General features: G+C 31.8%; 1 protein-coding gene across 2 annotated transcripts; it reads left to right on the top strand.

The window, feature by feature from the left end:
* The first annotated feature begins 2,043 nt into the window (after positions 1-2,043).
* LOC125064402 (prolyl endopeptidase) lies at positions 2,044-18,347 on the top strand. Of its 2 annotated transcripts, XM_047671396.1 has the most exons (16): positions 2,044-2,184; positions 7,283-7,381; positions 9,569-9,792; positions 11,050-11,237; positions 12,085-12,167; positions 13,449-13,591; positions 14,505-14,664; positions 14,925-15,056; positions 15,175-15,255; positions 15,603-15,788; positions 15,888-16,001; positions 16,162-16,310; positions 16,386-16,598; positions 17,231-17,370; positions 17,530-17,720; positions 18,081-18,347. In XM_047671396.1, exons 1-16 carry the CDS (start codon positions 2,044-2,046, stop codon positions 18,144-18,146), a joined length of 2,310 nt encoding a protein of 769 aa, XP_047527352.1. In that variant the 3' UTR covers positions 18,147-18,347. The 2 variants fall into 2 exon arrangements, with proteins under 2 accessions (XP_047527352.1, XP_047527360.1); XM_047671404.1 differs by lacking the exon at positions 18,081-18,347 and having other exon boundaries at positions 2,052-2,184; positions 16,386-16,593; positions 17,530-17,659.
* Positions 18,348-18,658: the final 311 nt, after the last annotated feature.

An 18,658-nucleotide genomic window follows, 5' to 3' on the forward strand; every position in this document is an offset into this window, starting at 1 on the left:
ATACGAATAATAATAAATTATAGAAATAATTATACTATATTGTATATAGTATAATTATTCATAAATTAAAGATACTAAAGTCGTAATTAAAGGTAGGTAACTGGTAAGTTAGAGTGCCAAATTTATGCGTGGTACCTGGTTCTGAACAAACAATAATACAAAATACAATTTCAATTGCACTGAGAACTTTCTATAAAATATCGTTATTTTTAAAGATGATAAAATTTAATATAAGTTAAAATAAATACATGAGTAGATATTTTAGATCAAAACGTCTTAGCTGCGCTATACCTGTGGCAGTTTACGTAGAAAATAGTTATCTGTATGTGAGAGTTTAACACGCAACGACGAGCGATACATGGTGATACATTTTGTTTGCGCTCGGCGCTGTACGCGGCAATTTGCGAGTTTCTTTTCAATGTTGAAAGGTCATTTTGAAAAAAATAATAATTAATCGTAACTTTAACTTTATAATTGCATAACTATTTATTCAGTTAACGTTATAGTTTTGTAGACATAACATGAAGTTCGATATTTACCCTAGTTTTCATTCTTTTTTTCTCAAAATAATATAAGAATGCATTTTTTTATCAATACATTCTAGAGATGGCAATCTGGTCATTTACGAAATGCTTACAGAAATAACTTACGACTCATTTTTATGGATGAAACAGCGTTCAATTTAGTGTTAGAGACTAGCCCTAGCCTCCAATACGGTGGCTACGTCATAGGATATCATAATTAATTATATCATTAATAATATCACACTATTATTATTATTACATATTATAAGTATTTACATATTATAATTATTTTTGTAATTAATTGATCAATAATTTGTATAACTTTAGTTAATATTATTTTATATGGAATAACATTTAATACTGGCATGTACCACTATTTCTTATTTTAAAAGTGATTGAGCTGTCATAAGGAAAAATAATTAGATGATTGTGGATCATTGTAAAAATATAGAGAGAGATTGAAACATGATTGTACAACATAATATTATTTTGCCATCCAGAACTACTGAAATTACATTACATTGAAATGTAGAAATTTTCAATAGTTCATGGGAAAATATCGATAGCCAGTTATGTTATGTCGATAGTATTACTTGCTGAAGATAAGTTACTTAGTAAGACAGTTAACAACACTATATTTTAATAATTTTAATAAAATTTGCGCCAGTAAAGAGTATAAGAAGTAACTCATTTTGTACATGGAAAAAAGTTTAATCTGAAATCTGTGGTACTGATTAAGTTAACCAATATAAGTAAACTGTTCCTGCTGTCAATATTATTATTCTTCGATATATGAAAAAAAAACATTAAAGTATACCCTCATGCTTAAAAATTATTTCTTCTTGTAGAAGTGTAGAATTTACATATTTACATACATACGACCGTCGATGTCCAAAGACAAAACAGGGCCTCAATTCAAGGAACATTATTGAGAACTTTGACTTCGTAATTATGCTTTTCTCAAAATTCATTCACTGGCTTTCAATAGTCCAAAACCATCGATACTATCAATAGTATCACAGTTATCAATAGTTTTGCTCAAAGAGAGCTCTCGATACTATCAATAGTATCACAGTTATCAATAGTTTTGCTCAAAGAGAGCTCTCGATACTATCAATAGTATCGATAGTATTGATCAAAACTATACTATCGATAATACTATTGATATCCTAACTAGATTTCGAGGACAGTTATAGATAGTTCTGTAACCCTGATAGTTGTTGTAGATTAATATGATACAAGTTATTATGCCAATGAAAGACATGATACATTTATTCATACATGCTACAAGCTATAAAAATAATGTTGTATTGCACAATATGCATAAAATACACGCCACATGTTATTAAATATTTATTGTAACTTTCTTCAATATGTTTAAAGATTCTGAGCACTAGGATGGAATTATTCAATGAAGTTCAATAGCTAGCATTTGATAAGTTTGTAACAAATTGTCTTAAATTTCAACTTCAATTCGCTGACAAATGACAAAATTTTATACATGGCAAGAAAATAGAAAATGTCAAATTGTATGGTGGTGCGTCGCTTTTTGGCTTATCATCGCCGATTTTCCGCGAATTTTGCACTATTTACCTTGCCTCATAATAAACTTATAACGAATTTAAATAATACTCTATTTACTTCAGTCAAAAATAGATTGGTAAGTCTTTTTAAATTTAGAAATAATCTTATAAGAAACTTTTAGCTGCATATTGTACTGTATTATTTAAACTGAAGCGTTTAAAGTTATTAGTCTCTTATCAATTTAAGTCGAGTGATAATAAAACTTTATTAACGTAATAACAAAGTTATAGCTTGACTTACTATACTTATTAGTATTAAAGCAATTACAATTTTGGTTAGAAAAACTGTCACTACCCCCATATATGAGATACTATTGGATTTTTATATAATATATAAAAATAATATATGCTTTAATTAATTAATTTATTGCAATATTTAATATGTATAAATTAATCAACCTTTATTTCTTGAAATTATTTATTTTATTCGATATATTTGTAATATTTATTCTTAAATTATTTTTGGTATGCATATAAATAAGTGTGACTGTGTACAACTAAATAAAGGTTGCTAAAAAAAGTTTATTATAGTGCTTAAGGAATAGTTCAAATTTCATTATTTATTTTTAATAGCTACATAAATAATAAAAAAACTAATTATAGAATTACAAATATGTCTAATCAGTCTGTAATCTAAATAAGTGTTTATTGTGTTTGATGTTCTTATCTTGTATGTATTGTAAATATTCTGTGTACAATACATAAGGTTCACTGGAATTTATAAGAACAACTTAATAGCATTTAAAAATAATTTATAAAAATTTATTTATAATGACTTTCTTGAAAATCATTAAAAATCCACATGTATAGATGGATATAATAGAGCAGAGATGGATTTTTAATGACTTTAATGAAAGTCATTAAAAATGCATCTCTGATCTATTATATAAGTAAAACTAAATATTTAGAACATAATATTAGTATGGAAATTAATTTAAGATTCTCTTGGTTGTAGCACTGTAAGAATGTCTGGGTAGATACCACCCACTCATCATATTTCCTACTTCCAAACAGCTATACTTCAGCTTAGTTACACTGGCACCCAGTGTAACTGCGCATTAGTATTCTAAGGAATGGTTAAAAATTCCTATATTGTGAATCTCTAAGGACACTTGCCGGTACTGATGTCTTATAAAGAGAAAAAAAGAAAATGAGCATTTTATAATGTGAGTTACCATTACAGGGGAATTTGAATTTGCAAGTCAATGTTTTTTTGTGTAACTGCTTTCTTGCTTTTCAATATAAAATTAAAATATTAATTTCATTACTTCAGTATTCATTATTATAAATTTCTATATTTAAATTGATATATCAATGTTGAACATGAGAGTATGTTTTTTTCGAGGATGTATTATGTATTGGTTTTAGATAATAATACAATGTGCTGTAATATTCAGATGCATAGAATGTATTGTGATGGAATTTAATTAAATTGATATTGTTTTGAAATTTAAATAATATTTTGGAGTCAGAAAAGTAAGTGTCTTAAAAATTTTCAAAGCAACTAATTCTGTAATATGTGTATTTAATATTATATATATATAATACTTCACTATGCAGTATAGTTCTCCTGCTATGGTCCACAGCACCCTTTGTAAAAAGGTCTTCACCCATATAAAGCTGTCAGACTGCATAATCATAGCATTTTTCTCCAAAATAATCCGTACCTTGATGAAGCGTCATGTGTGACTCACATAGAAAACAGTCATAACGAAATTCCCTCAGACTGGTCCAAACACCGAAACGTGAGAAAATAAAATAAACCTTAATTTTCGGTTTTTATGCTTTCTCGAGGAGTAATAATGCATTAAAACTATAATTTCTCATAAACAATAAGGGAACTATGACAGAACATTCCTTATGCTATAATAATTTCGAGACTCATACAGTCTAACTGATTATTGCTTTATTAATTTATTTTAGTCAGACGAATGTGTTTGTCACCTTGGCCCATAGACATTGCAATCAATATAAACCACTTCTTACACCTTCAATACTTCACCAATCAAGGCATCTATTGTTTGTTTCTGGTGGTTGTAGTTATACTAGCTTACTCACTAATAAAAAGGGGACACAAAAAAACATCATTACGTTTATATAACGAGTGAGTTAATGGTACCCATTCCGATCTGTCCTACCACTGGTACGTTATTTAAAAAAAATCTCTCACATTTAAAATGAGTTTTAAAAAGTGAAAAATTAAACGACTTATGGCGTAGTGTCATTTCAATTGATTACAATACCGTAATTTAAATAAATAGTAAAACAGCAATAACAAGCAAATACACACAACACATAATAGCTTAAATATAACGATAAATAAACATAAATTCTCAATAAATATACTCATCTGTAAGATAACCAAAACTAACCCCAATGTTTTCGACAAAATCCTATCTTAGTCAAAAATATATAGGATAATACGGAAGTATTTTTCTTATTTTAGTAATCTCACCTTTCGTGTGGCCCAAGACTGACTTTTTAAAGGGATTGTGAGCCAAATATTATATAAAAATAATGTACCAAAGTTTAGTCTTTTTTAAATAGAATATTTAATAATAATCCTAAATAAACATTATTGATATTTGACAAATTATTTGTTATAAAATGATTTTTTTTCAATAATTTCTACATTTCGATGTAAATTGATCACTGTTTCACCCATAAAAGTGAGTTGTAAGTTATTTCTGTAAACACTACATAAACGACCAGATGGCTCCCTCTAGAATGTATTGATAAAAAAAGTGTATTCCTATATAATTTATTGAGGAAAAAGGAATGAAAACCAGGCTAAATCCACAATATTATTTAAACTTCATGCTATTTCTACAAAACTACATCGTTAACCGAATAAATACTTATGCAATTATAAAGTTTAAGTATTTTATTACTGAAAACATATATATTTTTTTAAATTACGATTTATTACAATTTATTTATTTAAAAACTATATATCTATTAACATTGAAACGCAGCGCCCGAATTGGAATACCACGCCAAGCGCTCACAAAGGGAGGACGTTGCGCTCGTCGTGTGCTACACCCACACATACACATATCTATTTTCTAAGTAAACTTCTCCTGGGTACAGGTACAGCGCCGCTAAGACGTTTAATTGGAAGTATTTATGTATTTATTTTAACCTATTTAATTATTAAACTTTATTAACTATAAAAAGAATTTAAAAAAAGAGGTTCTCAATATATTGTATTATTGTTTGTTCAGGACCCGATACCACGCATTTATAGGGTAATTTAACTTACCACCTACATTAAATTTAAAAAGTATCTTTAATTTATTGTATTAATTTATGAAATAATAATTTGGTTGTTATTTATAATTAGGCTAGAAGAGTGCTTAAAAGTTACTCTAATATTTTTTAATTTGCGTATCATACAAGAGTTGAACTATAAGTTTTGACGGCAAAACTTATAGTTCAACTCTTGATAATAAAATTAGGTAGGTACTCAAGAAATCGTAAGCATCGTAATTTACGTTTGCTATGGTTTTAATTAGGGATGCATCCGATACCGATACCGATATATCGGCGATTCAGCAGATTTTCCGATATATATATGTATCGGCGATTTTTTTCTGGCCGATACAACGATACTCTTCAAATTACATGTTTTAAAAAAGTAATGTAAACTCGCCTCTTGTTTTGTCATTTTCGTTGCAAACGAGATAATATTTTGTTTTTTAAACAAAAATTTGATTAATGTTTTTTTAGTTACTAAATCTTATTAATGAACCTTAATTACTGAGCTTAATTACCCATATTCACATTCCAAGACTGTAACGTTTTATTTTAATATATTTTTTAAATAAAAACAATCAATCAACATGTCTACATTTATTTTACCTTTATTTAAATTCGATAAGAGTATCGGTATCGTATCGGCAAAAAGGCGTATCGACGCATCCCTGATTTTAATATTTTACTCAAAGTTTTTATTCTTTATGTATGAACTGTGTGTGTGTATATCCAATATATTATAATTATCTCAATAATTTAATATGATTCGTATGTCATTTTATTTTCTATACAATTGAGAGAGTAACCCATAGAAAATAAATACGGAATATGTAATGTTAAATACGTTATATCGATTGGCTTGACTATAGTAGTTGTGCTTATACACGCATAGGCAATTACAAGCTTAATAATATCAGAAATTGTGAAGCGGCTTTTGGAATAAGCGCTCTTAATGACGTTTTATTCGTTACTTAGTTAATTTACTACTGATATAACTTCGTTTCAAAGCCTTAGTCTCTTTTCTCTATTTAGTAATCTTTAAAAATATCGTTTCTGATGCTATGATCAAGCACCAAAAGGAGCTAGTTTTTATGAAACCTTTTTTTTATATTACTTTTCAAGGTTTTTTCCTCATAATACTCGCATCAATTTAAAGATCTTTCAAATTGCAGAAGATAGGTTGAAATGACGAAATTAGTAGTAATTCGAGTTATAAAATAAAACGAACTGCTTAAAAAAGTTACATACTAAGGCTATTATGTTCTATGCTGTTATGCCTGTTTAATATATCCATTTATGTTTGTTTGTGCGAACTTGAAATACTTTTTATAAGGCAACAGTAAAATTAAAAAAAAATTATCACTGAAATATTTGAGTTGTGATTTTACAATACCTACTTACGATTACTACAACTTTATTATTTTACAAACTTGAAGGTTTTCCAGGCCCTCTACAATAAAATAAGATCCTCGCTACAATAATAATGCAATTGTACTCAGTTGTAATCGGCTTATAATCAAAGAACGTTCTGCCTTCTCTTTTCTATTGTTGTAAAATAATATCTAAAATATCTGCAGCAAATTTTTGCTTAAAAAATACGCGATTTATTTATATGTATGTATTATGTTAATGCATAAAAACTCTATTGTTGTTTTTTTTTTTAATTATCATATCTGACTCTGGCAATCAACAGTAATAAACCGTGACTATTATGTTTAGATGAAACATAATATCTATCAAAATATTTCAAATTTATTTGAAACCGGCTCGGTTGGCTTTACGCAAAGTTTCTCGGTGCGTTTTGTCTAATATAAGACGAGCATGGGCATCAAACCGTTCAGTTTGTGCCCAGTGACTGTGGGTGCAGGATTCAGAATGCGTGCCAATTATGTTGCCGTTCTAATGTGTGCATTGTTGCAGTGCAGCGCAACCAAATACGCCGCTCCGTGGAACATGGTCTTCGACTACCCAGAGGCGCGGAGGGATGAAACGGTGGTTGATGATTACCATGGAACCAAGGTAAAAAATACCATTTTGTTAACATTCGCTTTTTATTATTTACTCTTTGAGTAATTAAAGTAATAATTTGTTTAAAGACTAAATATAATAAACATGTTGATATTTCATAATAAATTACATTTCAAGAGTTATCAATTATTTTTGACCTATTTTTTAGAGTTTAACCTTCTAAAATATTATCATTAGCGATTCTCCTCATTTGTTTTTACATATATGTTTTAATAGAACAGAATAAATTATTGTTTTTTCAAAGTAATAACCAATTAATATATAAACTATTTTAGTTATAAAATTATTTTAGTATGACCCTATCGTGGCAATGTAAAGATATGGAATGTCAATTAAAAACATATTAATTTACTAACGTGCTTTATAACGTCTTTATGTGACAATTTCTACAAATTGAGAAATACATTTAGACACGATCACAAGTAGCTGACGGTTAATTATTATTGACGAGCTATAATTTAATCGTAAGTAAAGTCACGTACTTGACGCCTTCTACTTGAGTATAGGCGTTCCTACATTACATCGCTTGATAGCAATGTATGTAATATCAATATTACTTCTAGATGTATTTTACACACTCAGTTATTTATAACTTAAATAAGAACATACGTTGACGAGGTGTAAACCATTCAACCTCAGCTCATTTTAAAGGAAGTTTTATTTAGCTTAATAACTTAAGCTAAGCATAAAACAAAAACAATATTAAAGCGATGTAATTACTGCATCAAGTTATATAAATTAGATTTAATGATTTTCTCAATTTGCGTAGGTACTTCGAATTTTGTCTGAACAGAATATAATTATCTTTTATGGTTTTCATTATTAAATAATAATTAAAATGATGATCGGAAAATTCAAAGAGACTAATTATTATAACAAAGTTTAGCAACAAGACACGTATCACCATACGAGTGACGGCTATAGGTTCAGTGACCTCTGCTGTTATAAAAAAAATATTCTTCTTGTTATACTGTTTGTATTTTTATACTCTAAGATTTTAAGAAAAGAAACGTCTGTTTTTTATTCTTTTATCGAAAAATTACATATATTAGAAGCTGAGAAAACATCCTAGAAATTAATTTATTTTATATTTATTAAAAGTATAAACAATAAATATTCACCAATTAATTTCAATTTTTGTAAGTGACATTATTTTGTCAATATTAGATTTTTTTAATTATAATAAATTTCCAATGCATCGTTAATATATTCATTTGACAAAATTGCAGTACTTTTTTCCTTTTACAACGAATACTATTTCAAAATTTGTACAACACACTTCGTGGCTACTCTCTGAAACTATTGATGTGACTAATCTTGCTTTTGTTTATATATAATAACGAATAAATAAGAAAACATTACGTTTAGATTTAAAAACACAAACTATATATATAATACAAAAACTATTCCCTCAATAGAATTATTATAAAAACAACAAAAAAAACCTGTCACGATAAAAAAACTTAAGGCGGCGAATAAAATATATTTGTATCACAATAAACGAAATCGAAGTCAATAAATCAAAACAATATGTTGTTATAGTAATGCCATTTATATTCAAAACAGGTACAACTTGTTCATTATATTTTACATGACAATCGAAGCTACAAGTTTCTATAGCCTTGTACACTTATAAAGAAAATATAAATTGATTGTAATTATAACTGAATAAGTGTACGTGCACTGACCCCTAGTCTATTGGAAACTTGTTTTTTTTTTTTTATTCAATGTCAAATGGACCAGGGTTGAGGTTATACTGACTATACTTTAATAAAATTAGCCGAATATTTTTGCTTTTACTTTATTTTATATTAAAAATATTAAACTTCTGTTAATTATGAATGAAATGTGTATTACGTGAGCTATTCTCTTCGCTTCCTACATTTACGCTTCGACGTTTATTTCTCTGCTCACGATCGAACGACCGCATGAATTCTAATAAAACTTGCTATGAAACCGTTATATATTTTAATATACGTTTAGCGTAGCGGGTGGGCCAAGTTAGCCTCAAATTAATAAATAATTATTAAGTTAACCTAGTATCTCTTGTCATTAAGAAATCAGTACTTGAACTTAGTTTCATTTTTGTTTATATAAATACAAACAGTTCCTTTCTATTAATAAAAGTTTCATTGCCATGATAACTATATAAATTGATAATATATATTTTATTATCAGATAGCCGATCCATACCGTTGGCTTGAAGATCCAGACGCGGAGGAGACGAAAGCGTTCATCGAGGCAGAAAACAATATTACCCGTCCTTTCCTCGACTCGTGTCCGGTGAAAAAGGATATCCATAACCGACTAACAGAGCTGTGGAACTACCCGAAGTACTCTTGTCCCTTCAAACGAGGCGACCGTTACTTCTTTTTTAAAAACACTGGCCTGCAAAACCAAAAGTGAGTATAGTAGTTTCTTTGGAATAGACATCATCTTTCACGAGTCTATTGCTAGTACTGCATTAAGAAGTTTTTTTTCGACCATTCTGGGAAATGCCTGCTGATGGATCGGTTCCCAGCATAGATTGATGTGTTATGCCTTATAGTATAAATAAATACACTTAAATTTAGTCAACTCTTACGTCTATCATTTGTTGAAACTTTGAATTGAGTTGAATCTTACTCTGACGGAATCTACATTAATATTGGTATTGGTATGGCCATTGGTAAATACGACCTTATTTATAAATTTAAAATAGATGCTATTGGCAAATAACCACCTGATAGGTATTTACCTATCAGGTCACCACCACCCAATTGACATTGGCACCGAAAATAATATTAACCATCCTTAACATACATAGATTAAAAGCCTATAAATTTCCCACTGCTGGGCTAAGGCCTCCTCTCCTTTTGAGGAGAAGGTTTGGAGCATATTCCACCACGCTGCTCCAATGCGAGTTGGTGGATAGACATGTGGCAGAATTTCGTTGAAATTGGACACATGCAGGTTTTCTCACGATGTTTTCCTTCACCGCCGAGCACGAGATGAATTATAAACACAATTTAAGCACATGAAAATTCAGTGGTGCTTGCCTGGGTTTGAACCCGAAATCATCGGTTAAGATGCACGCGTTCTAAACACTGGGCCATCTCGGCTCTCATACCTTGACATAGTCTTTACCTTAACATAGTCCTTGGAAACTAAGATATTATATTCCTCATGCTTGTTGTTAAACCGAAACACAACAATATTAAGTATTAGTGATTAACGGTAGAATATGTGTGGGTGGTACCTAGACGGGCTTACACAAAGCCCTACCGTCAAGTATATAATGCGATTGTTCATTGACGTCGCTATTACGCAGCTAAAGGCTTCTATTTCAATTGATTATAAACGTAGAGCAAGTAACCCATACAAGTGCTTTTAAAACACAATAAAAAAAAATACACACTAATATTAATAATAAACAACTACATAAAATACATCTCGACTTTGAGCGTTTTTTTCGACTCCTAAAATGTTTTAGTGCTAAGTTTTACCTGAGAAGAACCAGTTCTGAGTTCTTTCTCGATATTCTGAATATAAGATAGGTATAGTTACATAATACAGTTTTTTAAAATAAATTCTAATTTTGTTCGTGACCGCTTTGACATAAATAAAAATAACAAAATCGAAACGATAATCACGATCTGACCTTCAAACTTGGTTTCTAGTGTCCTCTACATGCAAAAAGGCTTGGACAAGGAGCCCGAAGTTTTTCTCGACCCTAACACGCTCTCGGAGGACGGCACGGTGGCGTTGTCCGGTTACCGCTTCACCGAGGACGGCTTGACGTTCGCGTACGGGCTCTCCGCCAGCGGCTCCGACTGGATCACCATACACTTGAAGGACGTTGTCACTGGTAAGGTAAAATATTGTTTTATTATCTTCGATCAACAAGTTTCGGGGACAAAAACACATCACTGAAGCGGACGAAATCGCTTTTATAACTTTAAAATAGTTTTATATATCGAATAGCATCACTCGATTATTAATCTTAATAGCGTTATATCAAACTTTAATATCGTTTGCAATATATTTTATACTTAAGACCTTCTGTTATAGCAGAAAATGTAAAATAACTTATTATGTACTACAAACTTATCGTCTATAATTTGTGCATCTCGATATCTCTATCAATTATTGTATACTAAAAAGCAATATAATAATATTTTGTATTAATGCTTCAGTTTTTTCAATGTATGTAGGAAGCCTTATTTACATATATGCTTAATATGTAATCCAACATGGCACTCATCCCATGTTGGATAACATGTTGAAAATTTAAATCATCAAATAAGTACTATTACCATTGGTTTGGTTCTTTAGTGCCATTTTATAATAATATATATAATATTCATACAATGTCATATCATGATATTTAATAATGAAACTTAGATACTAAAAAGGTCGAATACATGTTGATATTTATTCAAATTAGTTATTTTGCATTCGATGCCAATTCATAAATGTAAGGTTAATTATGATGTAGGTAGTCAGTCTAGGTTCCTCACAAGGTTTTCCTACATCGCACAAGACAAATGAGAAACATAAATAATAGACTTGAGCTTATCCAGATTTGAATCGATGACCATGTTTTTTTCACTGGGGCATTGAAGTTACTTAAATTTAGTTCCTTCATAACAGTACATTTTGTATTTATTTAAAATAATCGGACTTTTTCTAACAAAACATAAATGTTTTAACAGGAAAAGACTATCCGGAGGTGTTGAAGAAGGTGAAGTTTGCGTCAATGGCATGGTCGAAGGATAATAAGGGATTGTTTTACTCGGTATGTATTTAGCTTAATGAATAAACATTAGTCTTAATGTTTCATAGAAGTATAATAAAATATATGATTGAAATTATTTTACATAAATTTAATCTCCAATAATTACATACCTTGATTTGAGTTTATTGCTTTCAAACAGACAGCAAAGGGGGAACTTTTCTGCATAGTATAAAACAAAGTCGCTTCCTGTCGTCTTTTCGCTTAGATGTTATAAACTACGCAAAAGATTTTAATGCGGTTTTAATCAATAAATACAGTGATTCAAGAGAAAGATTTATATTTGTAAAACATGCATATTATAGTAGAGAAAAACCGTGAATTTCGGAAAAAACATGAATTTTTCGTTTTACATTTGTTCTTAAATCTAAAATTTGTATATAGACCCAACTTTACCTGCGTGAAAACGGAACGGGTACCTAGTTGTTTTATAATTTGTAGTTATATAAATTCTGGTTTGTCTTTTCATTATACAATCGTACATAAACCTAGAATTATATTTATAAAGATGTAATGTTATATGGCATGTAATTCCACTGTCACAACTAAAAAGATTGAAATAGAATTAGTATAGAACCTGACTGAGGATACAGGCATACAAAATTGACGCAGGCGGAGTCTCAGGGCACAACTAGTAAACAATAAACAATAAGGACACATAACCATACACTCAATGCCATGTAACCATTTACTAATATTATGGTCAACTTGTATGATAATTCAACTTGAGGAAAAGTATCTACGTACTATTTTATTAATGCCTCATATAATTATTACTTCTATAATATTATTAATACTTGCATACCACGTGTAAATTATTGTTAATGATTTTAATAAATTATATTTTAAATTATTTATACATTCATATGTAACATGAATTATAATGATTTATACATAAAAAACTAAGGTAATTGTTGGTTTTAAAGCATATGTTATTTTTATATTATTACATCATATATAAAATTTAGGTTTTTGTGCGATTAATATAATGATTACGGCATAGCGATTGGTGTTAGCATAGATAATCTAAGAAAATGTTTACAAATTATTTACTTATATTGATATCATAAAGAAGGAGAGTTTGTGTGTTTAGTAATTTTTATTAGTTCGGCTACGAGCCTAAAGAAAGGAGCGATATATACTATTAACATCATTATTCGTTCGAATTTGTACACATAAGCTATGCAATAAGTGTGAAAGTGTGAGTATATATAAAAGTGTGAAACCGATGGGCAAAGCTGGTTTCTAAAATAAAATTTAAATATTTGACATGTTTCATTCCAGCGCTACCCGGACCAGACGGGCAAGACGGACGGCTCCGAGACGGAGGTGAACCGCGACCAGAAGCTGTGCTACCACCGCCTCGACACGCCGCAGTCCGATGACGTCATCGTCGTCGAGTTCCCGCACGAGCCGCTCTGGAGGATGTGAGTCTCCATTCGCACTGTGGCCTGTGACACACGCGAGGCAATTTGTATCCCTTAATCGGAGAGTTCAGTGATTCACTATTCTGTAATATTGCTTCAAACGCACTGATCCCTTTTCGATGTAGTTGATAGTTAGCGACATCTTAACACATTATTATATTATTAACAGAGACGTCAATAGTCGAATGCGGAACGAAGAGAGACGCTCGTATGTTGATTAAAAACTATCACAAGATTTATTTATGATAATTATTTTTTATATTCATACAAAACTATACATACCTACATATAACCATTCCATTTAATTTTGCGAGTAAAACTTCATAGTTACTAAATCACATATAAAATTTATACTATATTTAATCTGTAATAATATCGCTGCTAGATTAAAATATATATAGACTGATGTACATATTTGTTATGTATTGTTTACGTGATTCACATTTAGTTGTTAATATTATTTCAACGCCAAGGTCGTGTGAACGAAAGGTTTGTTTGTGCCTCCTGGAATTCTTACCTACGGCGCTAAATAGTTTCATGTAGCACTTTATTGTTATACAATATTATCCTTAGATATGGTAATATTTTTTATCTCCTTTACATATTTACCACCAATATTGAAGTCTGAATCTGAATCAAGTCAATTATAGACTCTGCATTATAGATATATTTGTCAGATTGTAATTTGTTTATTATAATCATTATTAATTTAACAAAAGTTACAATATAATTATTGTAAACGATTGAATAATTTGTTACAATACTATTGTAGTATTACCATTTGCGACAGTTTAGAACTTCTAGGAAAAATAACTCGCTAGGTTTTTATTGACTTGCGATTTGAACCCAGAACCCCGATCAGCAGCGTTATAAGCTAGGCACTAGACCAACGGGGCAGATAACCATGTTCCAGCGGCGCCGAGGTGTCAGACTGCGGCCGGTACCTCATCGTGAGTCCCGTGAAAGACTGCCGCGACAACCTGCTGTTCTTCGCGGACCTCAGCAAGACGCCCGTCATCAACGGCAAGCTGCCTCTCACGCAGATCGTGCACAAGTTCGAAGCGGACTATGAGGTTTGTACCAATCTGTTTAACAACATTAAACCTACATGTTTTGCAAACAAAAACATATATAATGTATTTAATAATATTTGTTTATACATTAAGTAGGCATTTTTAACTCTTGAGATCTATTCTATAGCTTTTTTTTATATAGACATTTTTGGTTCACTTTTTATAAGATTAAGATACAACATTGATAGACAAAAGAAACACGTTAACAAAAAAAAAAAAACATTCTCAACCTCTATCATATCTGTACTTGTCTTTTGCAGTATGTGACAAACAATCTGTCAGAAAATAGCTCAGTGTGTATATTCCGCACAAATAAGAACGCCCCGAACTACAAGCTCATCAAGATCGACCTACACAACCCTGCCGAAGAGAACTGGGAAACAGTCGTACCGGTAATTATACGCATTCTTTTAAATTAATTTGATGACGTCACATTATGTAAACGTAGAGACATTTACCGATTATAAAAAATTTGTTGTACCACTATATGAAGTTTATCTTTATTTGTAGGAACATCCCACAGACGTTTTGGACTGGGCATCCCCAGTGGACAATGACAAACTTGTACTTCACTACGTTCGAGACGTCAAGGTACGACGATATTATATTTTTGATGCAATATTGAAGTTATCGATTCTTAGATAAATATAATTATTAATCGATCAAATAAGAGAGAAAGACAAAAGAAAAACGTTGTGTGTAAGATGATGTGACTAGCATGTACTTGATGACTTGATTTGAAAAATATATCTCTAAATAGATTGAAAATCATGCTCTTCAGTCATTACTGAACTATAAATGCCATGTAAATGTATACATTGTACAACATAAAAAAAAATGTATAAATGAAAAACTATATAAATATTTCGAAAGTTATCTTATATTCTTATTGGAGTTTACGCATAAATTAAAGTGATTCCTATTCTACTTATTTTCAGAGTGTTTTACAATTGCATTCAGAATCAGGTGAATTGTTGCAAGTGTTTGACTTGGACGTGGGCTCCATAGTGGGCTTTTCGGGCAAGAAGCAGCAGGGCGAGATCTTCTATCATTTCATGTCTTTCCTGACGCCTGGCATCATCTACCACCTCGATTTTAGTAGCCAAAAACCATACAAGCCTACTGTGAGTACTTGTCGTTGCATTTTAGAACTGGAGGCTATCATTATTACATAGCACTTAACACGATAGAGTATAGTATTAAATGTCATCGTATTTATGCAGGTTTTTAGAGAAGTTGAAGTTAAAGGATTCGACGCATCGCAATACGAGGCCAAGCAGATATTCTACTCGAGCAAAGACGGCACCAAAGTTCCTATGTTCATTGTTTCCAAAAAGGTATACATATGCTGATGTTCTGTTTCTTTTTGGCAATTATCTTAAGTGATAACTAGGAGGCGTTTCATTACATTCAAATGTTAATTTTACTATTATTATCTGTGAAATAATATTCATAATAAAATCTATTCTCGAATTGATTTTTCATTTGGTGTTGCAGAATCTGCCACGAGACGGATCGAGTCCGGCACTGCTGTACGGCTACGGCGGGTTCAACATCAACCTGCAACCCAGCTTCAGCGTGACACGACTCGTCTTCATGCAGCACTTCAACGGCATCGTCGCCATCCCCAACATCCGAGGCGGCGGGTACGTCTCCGTCCGCGGCTCGCCCGCCCGTCCGGCCTGACGCGACACGTGTGAACTCTGCTTGTGCACTCCCAGGGAGTACGGCGAGCGCTGGCACAACGCGGGGCGCCTCCTCAACAAGCAGAATGTGTTCGACGACTTCCAGGCGGCGGCCGAGTACCTGGTGGCGGAGCGCTACACGCGGGCATCGCTGCTGACAGCGCAGGGGGGCTCCAACGGCGGGCTGCTGGTGGCGGCCTGCATCAACCAGCGCCCCGCGCTCTTCGGAGCCGCCATCGTGCAGGTCGGGTCAGTAGTCGCCTCCCGTCTGCCCTGCCTGTGCTTTTAGCTTGCAGAATTTATACACTTAATTCATATGACCGCCGATATTTAAGATTAAATTTGCGCTGTTCGTAGAGACAAAATTTAAAGTTTCGTCGTGTAACTTAGCCGAAATTCATCTAATCAATTTTATGGACAGCTCCGTTCCAAAAAAATAAAGGCACAATCTAAATGAGCGATTTAGAGTCGTCTCGCTAGGTGAATAAATTGAAAGTAAAACTAATACTCTATACATCTAATTTAAGTTGTTGACAGATGTTCTTAAACCACACATAAAAAAATTATGAAGGTTTGCTTATCTTAACTCCCCCTGCCATTATTGAATATTTATACAATAAAGTTTGATTGCCAGATTTATGTCATTACAGAATATTAGATTTAAAACATGCATGCATATTTATATATACATATATGTATTGATATTGCAGTGGCTTCGTTGTTCACTTGTATTAGTTAATATTAAGCGATAATTTTATTTTATTTTTGATTTATTTTATTATAAATCAATAATAAAGTAACAGTTCATTTTACAAGATTTTACCATATATTTATATATATAATATAAACTATAATTAATATAATTATAAACAATTTTTTAGAGTCCTGGACATGTTGCGATTCCAAAAGTTTACGATAGGCCACGCGTGGGTGTCAGACTACGGAAGCTCCGACAACAAGACGCATTTCGACAACTTGCTCAAGTACTCGCCCTTACACAATATACAGCCGCCGGATAATGGTAATTAAGATTTTATTATATATCGTATAAACATTTGGCTCGTTTAAACTCTACATAGGACAGGCTTCATCATCTGGTCTAGTTGACGACCCGCTATGTCACTATGACCCACACTAACAAAACAGCGAGCACAAACGAGCGGTCGTTGACTATTCGCAGTGAGCCGCGCGGAGTACCCGGCCACGCTGGTGCTGACAGCGGACCACGACGACCGCGTGGTGCCGCTGCACTCGCTCAAGTTCATCGCGGCGCTACAGCACGCCGTGCGCGGCTCCCCGCAGCGCCGCCCGCTGCTGGCGCGCGTCGACACCAAGGCGGGCCACGGAGGCGGGAAGCCCACCGCCAAGATCGTGAGTACTAGCCCTGCTCAACCGCAAATGTGGTCTCTGTATTCCTTTCATTCTTCCAATCCGATCCTATGTTCGGAGTGTTCAGACGCGGAACCGACTAACTTCTGAGATACAGAAATGTAAACACTGCCAATATGCGAACTGAATACTGCTGAGAAAACCTCAATAGTTAACTTTTATTGGCTCAACCGAGGGATTAAGCCCAGGTTTTCGTAATCTTCAATCATACAAGCTAGCCACTAGTACGATAAGACGCAGTACATGTTAACATTATACACTTTTATAGACCTAACCGCTATATTATGAGCTTCGACAGTTTACTAATTAATGTAAATGTCTATTAATGTTTCTTATTTTCAGATCGATGAACACACAGATATCTTGTGCTTTATGACACAGGCGCTCGGACTTAATTTTGAGAAGTGATTGACTGCCATATACATGAAGAAAGTTTTATAGTATTAATTGCATTGAGATAATTGAATTTAAATAAATAGTATTATGTAAATATAAAAAAAAAACCACAGCCACAATCAGTTGATTACCTCAGGTCTTTACCAGGAGACTGGTGATATTGTTACGCATTGCTACTATTTTTATTAAATAAACATTGTTTTTATTTTTTAAGTATGTTGTATCTTTCTTCTAATATTTTTGATTCCCTTATGTTATACTTGAATATTATAATATTAGGCTTTAACTTTTTTTTAAAGTTTCTGCAATAATAAATACTTAAAAACTAGTATTTCAAAAGAAAATTATAAATTGGTTTACCCATAAATTTACTTTTATTTTAAATCTAAAATTTAAGTGTTTGTAAGAGCAGACTCATGTGACATTGAGAGAATACCTTTTTGTTGTTGAGATATTTATATTTAATATAATACAGGAAAATTCAAATATTTACAAAAAAATATGTTTGTTTCACTTACATTATG

The sequence above is a fragment of the Vanessa atalanta genome, chromosome 1 (assembly GCF_905147765.1).
Source record: "Vanessa atalanta chromosome 1, ilVanAtal1.2, whole genome shotgun sequence".
Lineage (NCBI taxonomy): Eukaryota > Metazoa > Arthropoda > Insecta > Lepidoptera > Nymphalidae > Vanessa > Vanessa atalanta.

Excerpts from the sequence above, each read along its gene's own strand:
- LOC125064402 (XM_047671396.1), top strand. The coding sequence starts at position 2,044 with ATGTCAAATTGTATGGTGGTGCGTCGCTTTTTGGCTTATCATCGCCGA. Across the intron at positions 12,168-13,448 it reads ATAAGGGATTGTTTTACTCG|CGCTACCCGGACCAGACGGG; the intron begins GTATGTATTTAG and ends GTTTCATTCCAG. Across the intron at positions 16,002-16,161 it reads TGTTCATTGTTTCCAAAAAG|AATCTGCCACGAGACGGATC; the intron begins GTATACATATGC and ends TTGGTGTTGCAG.